The sequence below is a fragment of the Polypterus senegalus genome, chromosome 5 (assembly GCF_016835505.1).
Source record: "Polypterus senegalus isolate Bchr_013 chromosome 5, ASM1683550v1, whole genome shotgun sequence".
Taxonomy (NCBI): domain Eukaryota; kingdom Metazoa; phylum Chordata; class Cladistia; order Polypteriformes; family Polypteridae; genus Polypterus; species Polypterus senegalus.
Window position 1 is genome coordinate 35,131,055 of NC_053158.1, and position 11,124 is coordinate 35,142,178.

The window sequence follows — 11,124 nt, forward strand, 5'->3', positions numbered from 1 at the left end:
CACTTAGAGGATCTGTGCAGAAATTTTTCAAAACCTGGCAGGATCTAATCAATAACATTTTAGAATAAGTTTTTAAAGCACTAAGGAAGCAGATTCTTTCCCTATTCATTTTTTCTTCTCTATTCATCTATTTCACTTATTAATTTATCCATTTGCTTATTTTTACTAGGTTTAAGTTTTATTCTGCTGCCCATGCTCTCTTTCCCAGGGGTGGGTTTGATTTGTTTTCAGTCCTATTCTTGTAAAATTGATCTATTTGTATGGAATGTTGTGTGATTTCAATAAAATCCAAAAAATAAAAAAAGATTAATACAAAATATAAAGTAAAAATACATAAAACATATTAACCTGCACTTTACCTTTGAAAAGAATCATGGCTGGTGTGAGTGAGTTTTTAAACTCTTATGGGATTCCACCCAGCTGGACGACATGCGAAAGACCGTCCCAAAGCAACTGCATGCACCCAGTGCTGTAGCAGTTCGCCGTAAAAGCGAATCTGTAAAGATTGTGGACATGCTATAAGCGCCTGCTGTCGATGGGTGATACAAGAAACATTATAAATGCGCAGGGCATAGTATTACTTGGCCATTAACCTGGACACGACCCTGCCTGACTGCTGTGTCTGTGTATAGGAGAGCGGCAGATCCTGCTACAATAAATAACAGTGCTTTTCCTATTTCAAGCTGAATAAAGCTGGTGTCGCTAAAGTACTGAGACTCAGCTTTGTGTTTTGGGGTGCATGACGGGGACTCGCACGTCACAGTGCACACACGCACAGACACACGTGGTCACAATGCTATAGTAAACAGTATACGCTTGTACAGATGTTAACTATATGAGTGAAGCACACCGACTGAAGAAGAACCATCAGCTCAGTTGTGATCACATGACGCTTGGCAGACAAAGTGTATACGTACTACTCGTATTGCAAGACCTCGCTCGTTTATCAAGTCAGAATTTATTAAAAATTTTAGCTCGTCTTGCAAAATAATCGTAAACCAAGTTACTTGCAATCCAAGGTTCTACTATGCTAAAGTTACATTTTTTTAAGCAAGGCTACAATTTTGCCCATCCATTTTCTGCCCAAGTTATTCAGTACAGAGTCTTGAGAAACTGGTTCCTAATCTATGAGCATTAGTCACAGGTAGAAAAGCTACTCTAAACAGGGTACCATTGAAGGGCTTACTATTATATGACAAACCTAAATGTATTCTATATCTTCTTGTGGGTTAAAAGAAAAACTTGGATCTCTATTTCATCAGATCTGCTTTTTTTTTTTTTACATAATTCATTGAAAATTCTATAAATCTGCACAAACTCACAAATTGCTGCTCTTTTAACCATTTTTGACATAAAATATGATTTTATATTTATATATGCAGTGTGTGTGTGTGGTGATTGAATGATTACAGTTCATGGTTTTTAAAATACAGAGAAAATCTCTGCATCAGGATATACCCAGCTACAATTTATTATCTGATTAAACTGTAAAATGTTTTAACAGAAAAAAAAATTAATGATATATTCACTTTAAGGTGTTTTACATTATTTTGACTCGTTTGAATAGATGTTTTTACCTTCACTTCTTTATTTGTTGATGCTGTAGATGGTACACATAATGAACAAAAAAGACTGCTGACACCTCCAGCAAAGCATACAGTACAAACCAGTGTCTCCGATGATACCACCAGTTCTGTGCTTTCTGATCCTTTTGCTTTAGCATCTTGCATGCCACAGGCTTTTTCTTTGTCCTTATCTTGAGATCCATCTAATTTCACATATTAGTATGTGCAATTCAGGGTAAGGGACAGCCTTGGAGTTTCTCTGCAGCAATGATACTAGGACAATAACTGTTCATTACTTTCTCACTTTTTTTCCTTACAACATTTTTCACAGTTAATATTTTTCTTTGCTTTATCTTCATAGTTACATCAAGTGACTATTGAAATGCTTCTGGGATCCACTTCAAGCAATGAGCAGGTTAGTTTTAATGCTAATGAAGACTTTTTCATTTATACTGTTCTAATAATTGTCTGTTCACCACTGTATTTTCAAGTAAAACAAACATAAACAGACTGATTAGTAAGTTTCATTTTTCTATACCTGTGTCATTTCTAGGACCAAATAACCAATTTTCAGTTTCTATTTAGTTTCAAGTGTACAGTGTTTCATTTCCCCTTTTTGTTTTCTAGGACAAATTCTTTAGGTTGATGTTGGTCAGTGAACACAAGTGCACAATGATCCATAGCCATTTTTTCTCATTGGTCAACCACAGCATTGATCTCCCACTACCATAGCAGTGTGTTCTTTATTAATTCACACACTTGAGGAAAATGTTAAAATTAATACATACACATATTATAAAATATACTATAATAAAAAGGTTTTACAAAGAGTGCATTTGTGCATTTCTTTTCAACAAAAGTGATGCTAAGGAGTTTCACAGTGTCAACTAAACATATAACAAAGGAATCAAGTGAAAGAAGCCCAGAAGCATAAAAAGGTAGAATTAACTTAATAATTAAAATGTGTGCTTCAATATAAATGTTTAAACAACAACAACATTTATTTATATAGCACATTTTCATACAAATGATGTAGCTCAAAGTGCTTTACAAGATGAAGAAAGAAATATTTATAATAAAAATATAAAAATAAGACTAGGCAATACTAAGGAACAGGAGGACAGAAAAAAATCCTCCAAAGGGCTGGCGAATAAAAACAAAACCTGCAGGGGTTCCAATGCCACGAGACCGCCCAGCCCCTACTGGGCATTCTGCCTAACATAAATGATCTAAATCAGTCATCATGATTTTCAGACTTCACATGGAAGAATTAGATTATGATGGTCATGTGTAAATTTGGCCTTCAATCTATCAATGTAGGGACTGCATGGTGCCTTGATCAGGTGGTGGCGGCCAGCACAGAAAACCGGAAAAAGAACAGCAAAGAAGTTAGGTGTTAGTATGGATTGCAGAGCCATGATAAAAATGATAATTAAATGCATGTACAAAATATCAGGGTTACACTAAAATGAAGCTATAAGAAAGCCATGTTAAAATAATGGGTTTTTAGAATTAATTTTTAAAATTGCTCCACTGTATTAGCCTGGCGAATTTCTGTTGCTTAAGATATTCCAGATTTTAGGTGCATAACAGCAGAAGGCTGCCTCATCACTTCTTTTAAGTTTAGCTCTTGGAATTATAAGCAGATACTCATTTAAAGATATAAGGTTTGGAGTGTAAGATGAAAGACTTTCCAAAATATAGGATGGAGTAAGATTAACCAAAAGCAGTATTTTACAGTATAGTCAATCCTAAATGGCATGGGTAACCAATGTAGGACATCAAAACTGGAGAGATTTGCTCGGATTTTCTTTTCCGAGTTAAGATTCTGCACTAATTGCAACCAATTGATGTCTTGTTTGGGTTGTTCTGAGAGGAGTGCATTACAGTAATCTAGTCAACTTAAGACAAAAGTGTGAAATAATTTTTCAGTATCTTGCAAAGTTATAAGGGATCTAACTTTTTCTGTATTTCTTAAGTGAAAAATTGTCCTGGTAATCCGATTAATATGTGATTTAAAATTCAGGTCACAGTCAATAATTACCCCTAAATTATAGCAGATAGCAGTAACTGGCCTCCTTTAACATAAGCCTTTAAGGAACACATTGATACAGTACCTTTTCTTCTGAACTGGAACCATGTGCATTGGCTAGGAAATATTTTGATACAGCAGCTATGGGTATTGTTTCTGTGATTGCCATTATTTTGGTCTCTGTGAGCTACATTAAAAGCATTGACTAAGTAAGTAGGCATAAATAGAAAAAAAACACAAGCACAGATTTTTAAAATAATCTCTCTATTAAAAAAAAAAAAAATCTTGAAAGGAGACGAGATGTGATTTTCTCAGAGAGACACTTTCACGTCCCGCGAGACGAGTCTTTGTGCCAAGAGATTTAACCATGCCCAGGGCCGGAAATAAAAGACAGAGAGAAGATGACAAAGTAGAATGGCGTAAAGAATTCAAAAACGTTGGCGCGGTACACATGCAGAGCAGGTTAGAGATAATGGAAGTACGAAAATTCGAAAGTCTCAAAAAAAGGATAGTAAAGATCGCATTAGTGCAAACAAACGGAAATTATTGCTCGGTGAAATAACGGAACAGTGAAAAAAGATTTAAACTTTAAGTCGGAGACTTGTAGATTGTCTAATTCGTGTTGCCATCAGGGGGGAAAAAAAAGTAGAGTTTCTTCCCAATGAAAAGGCGTATCCGCGATAATTAAAAGATTTGTTGTTTGGTGAAAGTGAAATCCCACGAGAAAAAATTTCAAGCCCCGTGAGGCAAGAGCTTATGCAAAGAGATTTGGAAAAGTTCTGCCCACGTAACCAAGCTCACAGTTCAATCATTTCTCATTTGTGTGAATGCTATTGTCAGACACATTTCTTGTAGAGAGAAAGAAAAGATATTCACTCACAGGCAGTTATATGCTGCGTTGTCATGATGTAATTCCAAATACAGAATCAAAATTCAATGCGATATTGACGAAAAGGTAAAAGCGAAAAGAGATTGAATATAAGGACAAAAGTGATATGACAGAAGTATGTACAAATTGTTTGGCTTTAAACTTTAAGTCTGAGACTTGTAGATTGTCTAATTCGTGTTGCCATCAGGGAAAAGTAGTGTTTCTTCCCAATGAAGAGGCCTATCTGCAAGAATTAAAAGTTTTGTTGTTTGGTGAAAGTGAAATCCACATGTGCAAGCAACAGAGACGTGAAGTTGCTGGCGCATGGTGCAGGCCTGATGGCGAGCGAAGCGCGTAGGGTCAAAGCCCACTAGTATATACAAAATAATAATTGCATGTTGACAGTGACCTATTTGCATTTATTCAGTGGGGCGCAGTACACATTTGAGGTCAAAGGTATCCACTCCACCATTAACAGAGATTTTAGCTATGAAATCCGTCAAGCCCTCTGAAGCTGAGCCACCACCCTTAATAAATAAAATTAGTAGTAAGATGTGGGTATTTATAGTTGTACATTTATGGCGTTAAGTTTCCTGATACTTTCTGTACTATATGACTGGGAAAAGCAGCCCTTCATCAAAGGCTGCTGCCTTGAACACAAACTGGGTCTGAACAAACCCCCCTGTCTTGGACTTTGAAATCCATGTTGCTATCTAGCATTGTGCAGGATTTGAGAAGAGAGTAATAAAATATGAATACTGTGTTAACACATAATATCAAATGGCTGGGTTGGGTTTTAAGGTGCGTCTAATTTGTTGTTGCAGGGTTATGAAGTGGAACAAGTGCTTGGTAAAGAGTTGGGTCCACTCTGTTGTTTCGTCCACACCATTACCAGGAAACCATCTCTTTGGATTGGGCTAGAAGAAATTAACATCTAAGTAGAAAAGTGTGCTGTGAATCTACCAAAGTTGCTGCACTGAGAGAGGTGAACTGTGCTATTACAAGGAGAATGGCTTTATTAAAGTCATTTTCTGATTATGCAGTGGCTCAAGAAAGCTAGCCATTACATGTCCCCAACTTCACAGAGCCAGATTGTGTCATGAAATATACATTTACAGTAAGGTAGCATTTTTTAAATCCTGCCTTTCTGATCTTGTAAATCAGATGGGGGACTTTTTATTACAACCTGCAATAATACACAATTGTGTAGTTTACTGTGACCATTTGGCATAACGAGACAGATCATGGGATATGGGACAGTGATTGAAGTGTCTACCTCAAGGTTGAAGTTCGCTTGGTTTAAGACAATAAAAAAGAAACTCAAATGCTGCTTTCTTGAAGATGATGTACCTGTATGTTGCCTGGTCCGCTGTACTTCAAAAGGCATGTGACTTGAACAGGACTTCTTGATATTTTTTACAATGTTTATTCACTGGCAAAGCACTCAGGGAACCTACTGTTTATCAGATTTGTTTCTTGATGAAGTGTAAAACTAATAGAAAGTGTACAGTCTGTTTTTTCCTCAAGCTGAATTCTCCATTCTTGTGTACATTAATCTAAATAAAACCAAACATATTGTTGTAAGTGGATTAATACAAACTTGTATTATGTTACCAGTTCTATCATTCTATTCTGTAGGCAAGGTGAAACAGAGGTGGGCTAAGTGTACATGCCATGCAAAGTAATTCTCAACTTCTGCATAAAAGATGTCTCTTTTTAAGCATTTTGGGAGAAGAAAAATATCATTGGAAATAGCAAATCAAAACTATGTAAAGGTCATGGACACTTACTGCAGAAGTTCTCAAACCTTCGTGGTTCTGTCAAAAGACAAAATATACACATTCCTATAATGACTACTGGCATTTACACTCTGAGTATATGAGATGTTTGTGTAATTTTAATAGTTAGTAACAGTCTCTTCTCAAAAAAATGTCTGTCTTCTTTTTATATTAAGAAATTTACAATCCAGAGTGTCAAAGTTATGTGTATATGTAAGGCTTTAACACCATTTAGAAAAGCACCATCTTCTGCATGTGCAGTGGTTTACTGAGGCTAACTGTTGCATACCACAGACAGCCTTTTACCCTTGTTTTTACCATTTGTCATTTATATGCAATAAATAAGCAAATGAATATCCAGTTGCCAAAATGATACACTAAATGATTTACAAAGTGAAAAGGAAAAAAATTAAGACTTTCGCCCAGGACTGCTGGGGTAGGCTCCAGCTCACTAACTACCCTACCCTGGATTTTAAACAGATTTAAAAAATGAAAGGATCAATATCAAGTAGTCTAGTGTATTATTTTGGGCTTCATAATAAACAATACTTTTTGTTCCAGAAAGAGTTTTCTTTTGAAACTGGATTGTCATTTTGAAAAATAAGAACATGAAAGACATTTTTAGTGGCTGAAGTAAATTTTGTTAGTTTCCCTTCTTACCTTTGTGTGAAATTGGACAGTGTGCACGAGTCCCCAGCACAGCGATACTCATTTTGAAAAGAGTCCACCAAAACAATTTGGCAGTGGTAGCATCAGCATTCTTTACTGCTGCTGACAGATGTTATGTCTTGAAGCTGTTGCATGTTTTCCATTTGGGATGTTTTTAAAAGTAGCCATAGTTGTTCTCGTTATTAAACATTCTGTTGCTCCACTGGAGCTCACGACACAAATAAAATGTAAAGTTCTACCTGCTGAATTTTCAAAAAATATAAGTGTATATATACACACACAAAAATATATAACCATCCATATATATATATATATATACACACACAAAAATATATAACCATCCACATATATATATATATATATATATGTACTGTATTTATACATATGCAGGAAAAAACACACTGCGTGTGTAAATATTTATTTTTTTCAGATTTGATCCTCCCACGTAGATTAAATCAGTTTAGGCTGTAACAGTATTTACTGTATTAATGAGTTTTACTATTACTTAGTCATTGTTTTCAAATATCCCCATAGTGCCTTAATGAAAATTTTCTGTTTAAAAAGAACGTCCCTACACTTACCTTGTGGTTTTACAGTGACCTTCGGGGGTAGAGAACCTCCAATTATCACCCCCAGTTATATTTAGTTTATATAAATTCCTAAAATTGAGAAATAAACACCAAAAAAGCTTGTGGTTCTTCTATGTACTAGTTAAATATTAAGAAGTACTGGTTACTTCTTAGATTGTCATTCCTGGTATCCCATCTTCTCAGATGCTAAGGAGGTGTACGTTTGTGATTCTCCAAATGGATAAATCTTCACTTTCACCATGTATGCATGTACAAACATAGTGTAAATATTTTATTTAAGCAGTGCCCAGGGACAGGTTCAGGATGAAAAATTATTTACTGCATTCTAATCATTTTAATTACTCAGGCACGGTTATCAAATAGCTCCAGTGTGCCCTGATGAATTATAACACGTTAATTACTCTTGCTATCCCATCTTCTCAGATTTAAGGTTGGTGTAAGATTTTGATACTCCAAATGGAGAGATCCTCACTATCACGCATTACTTGGATCAGCTACATATACTTTTATATGTAAATCAGTAAACTTGCATTGAACTTGTTTCTGTCTCAGACTAGCAGGCAGACACCATCTATATCTGAAGGCTGCTCGAGATGCATTAGATGTCAGTAATAACCACAAGAAATTAACATCTCTCACACAATCTCTATGCCAAAAAAAACTTAATTTAAAATATTTCGGGGAGATTACTGTGAAAGTTATACCTGCCGAAACTCCATTAGGGCTCTTGTCAGAATGTGCTATCGGCACACCTGTCATAAACAGAGTGAAAAAATGTAGCTACTTTTTGATAAACTATACACGAAGAAACAGTGTATGAATATCTCAAAAAAATTTATTTTACAAAATTCAAAAACTATATACAAAATTTTGTATAAAAATTTCAAACATGCTAAAGCTGCATTTTAATGTATTTATATATCTACAGTCTTTTATATATATAATTCTCTTTCAATACAAGTTTTCTGTAATTGCAAAGGCTGTACCATAACTGTATGAATACATTTTGATGTATAAAAACAATAAGAAATAATTTAAAGTCTGAAATCCGAAGAGGTTGCACAGCTGCTCTCGGTGCAGACTGCACGACACCTCCACGGAGGCGTTCCGTTTCACGCTGTTGCTATGCACGTTGCTTTCCGGCCAGCGCCACTGCGCCTGCGCGGCGTCCAGTACAGTACAGTACTCATTTCGAGTTTGCTCCAGACGGCTCTCCCAACTCCCTCTGTAGCTGAGGTATTCTGTCTAAAGTCCGATCCTGTCGGCCGATCACATCGATGGCTCACCGGCAGTCCACTCCGGAGGGCTGGGAAAAGGGCGCGCTGGGTAGCTGTTTGAAAAAGCCTCTCAGGTTACTAAGCTCACGGGTGAGCTGCTCGATGGTCTTATGCAGACGTTCGTTTTCCGAGCCAAGTTCGAGAAGCTTCTGCTGCATCTCCATGTTGCGCTTCTTCGCCTTGTCCCGACTCTTCCGCACCGCTATGTTGTTACGCTCACGTCGCTGCCGGTATTCTGGGCTGTGCCTGTCCACGGCTTTTTTACCTTTCTCCTTGCCGGCCCTTCCGTGCAAAGAAGATGGCTCAGGCGAGGTGGGCGGTGTAGGCTGGCCAGTCTGCAGGCTCATTATAGTTTGGGCGCAGACTTTGATTTGCGATGGGAGAGACGAGGACATGTCACTGTCACTCCAGTCCGACTCCTGCTTGATGGCATTAACGTACGCCGCCTCCGGTGAGCCGCGGCCGCAGTCCTTGTTTAAGCTGGCAGTAGCAACGGAGCTAAGAGCCGCCCCCAGCGCCGGAGCGCCAATGTAAGTCAAGTCCGATTTCTCTTGCTTGACGCTGTTGTTAAAAAGGTCAGCGAAGAGTTCGTCGTTGCACAGCTCCAGGTTGGGCACGGATGCCATGGCATCGATGTACGAGCTGAAGTCTATGGCACTCTCGTCGTCGTAGATCGCCGGTGCTGTGCTCAGCTCTGCCAGGTTGCTCTCGTCACGCATGCCGCCCCGCGGCTGCTTGTAGGAGTTCTGGAAGGTGCCCAGCTTATTCTCATAAAAGTTGGCTGTGTCCATAGCTAGGTTCATAGTGCATGGTGGGGAGACGCACTGAAAATCCAGGCTGTAGAGTAAACTCATGAACGTGCTGCGGCTCACACACCGGGTTTGCTGCTTCTCTTACGCCTCGATCCGCTCGTGCAAATCCCCGTCGCGGTGCTGTTGCAGTCCCACACAATCCACAGGTGAGTTTCTTTGAAGCTCTCCTTGCTTGCTTTAAGGCACCGCTCGGCTTGTCACAGACTTGTGCTGCTCGACACTGTTTTTATTGCTCTTTGCCTGCGTACGTCACTGATGGCTCGCCCCCCTCCCGGCAAACCAGTGCTGACCAGCCCGTGTCCCTCTGGTGAAGTGGGCGTGGTTGATCAGTGTGTCTCCGCCCATCTCCTCCCCTTTCCTCCCCAGTCCCGCTGATTTGTGCTGTGTTGTCCTTCCCGACTTTTCCGTAATTTCTCGTCTTGCGAGTCTCAGACCTGGCGCCCCGTGCTTTGATCCCTCCACCCCCGCCTCGTCTAGCGCTAGCTGGGGGCCGGCACCAGGGAGTCCAAGCGCCGGGAGGGATTTTAAGTGTTTTTTTTTTTTTGTTCATTTCGAGTTATATGTTTGAACAGACGTTTGAGTGCTTAGTGACGTCTTCTCGGGGTGCGCCAGAGACCTTTAACCCTTCTTATTAAAAAGAACACGGGGGGAAAATACGTCTCTCTCCGTGCATTGCACAAAAATGCCTTCGGGAGAAACAGAGTCCACAAAGTAAAACACGGCTCGGCGACCCAGAGAAGAGTCCGCGTTAGACATGCGCCCACCGGGGAACGCAATCGTTGTCTTCAGCTTTACGGTTTGGTAGTAATAACTTCGCAGCTGCAAAAAAAAAACAAAAAAAAAATGAAAATTGCATTCCTTAAAAATGACGAAAAAGTTGCATTTTGTGAAGCAGCGAGCCTACTTCTCAAGTTCAGCTGAGTACAGCAGAGCTTCAGAATATCCAGATTTTTGTGTTTATATATATATATATATATATATATATATATATATATAGCGCCTTACATAGCTTTACACTAAGAATCATGCAAATGAAGAAATATTGAAACAGTGTAATTTCTTAAACTGATCATGGGAAAAGTTATATAAATAAAATACTATTAAGCTATTGTTTTGAGTGCTGTACGTGTTAAAATGAATAATTCAAATAATAATTTACAGCTTAGTACTGAATATTTTAAAAACAAAAATGTTATTCTTTTAGTTGTTTGTATAGATCACTATAAGATAGTGCTTTACAGACTGCAGGGAAAGATGGGGGGGTTGTTAGTTAATCTCAGATGATGAAATGTCCTTCACTTGAAACACTAGTTGGTTAAATCAGTCTTGGGTTTATGGAGCTCCCAATACTGGATTGCTAACCACATGAAATACAAATAACTAATATAAAAAAAAAAAAACTTGTCGATGCCTTATATTTAACACACAACATCACATTATGGTGCCTTTTACAATAAAGCAATGACTTCTTGAAAATAACCTTTTCTTGTTTTTGCAGTAAATACAGGGAAAAATGATTTCCCCATACACAAA

General features: G+C 38.2%; 2 protein-coding genes across 5 annotated transcripts in view; one reads left to right on the forward strand and one right to left on the reverse strand.

Annotated features, from left to right (window-relative positions):
- spidr (scaffold protein involved in DNA repair) overlaps positions 1–6,049 on the forward strand; it is a 384,626-nt gene extending 378,577 nt beyond the window's left edge. For 3 of the 4 annotated variants that reach the window (XM_039754491.1, XM_039754492.1, XM_039754493.1), the window contains exons 19-20: positions 1,927–1,980; positions 5,290–6,049. In XM_039754491.1, the coding sequence (XP_039610425.1) occupies positions 1,927–1,980; positions 5,290–5,403 (168 nt within the window). In that variant the 3' untranslated portion in view covers positions 5,404–6,049. The remainder of the gene's footprint in view (positions 1–1,926; positions 1,981–5,289) is intronic. The other variant, XM_039754495.1, reaches the window with a different exon arrangement.
- A 2,370-nt stretch (positions 6,050–8,419) lies between these two features.
- cebpd (CCAAT enhancer binding protein delta) lies at positions 8,420–9,809 on the reverse strand. The gene has a single exon (XM_039754496.1). It carries the CDS (start codon positions 9,631–9,633, stop codon positions 8,785–8,787), a length of 849 nt encoding a protein of 282 aa, XP_039610430.1. The 5' UTR covers positions 9,634–9,809; the 3' UTR covers positions 8,420–8,784.
- Between the last annotated feature and the right edge of the window lie 1,315 nt (positions 9,810–11,124).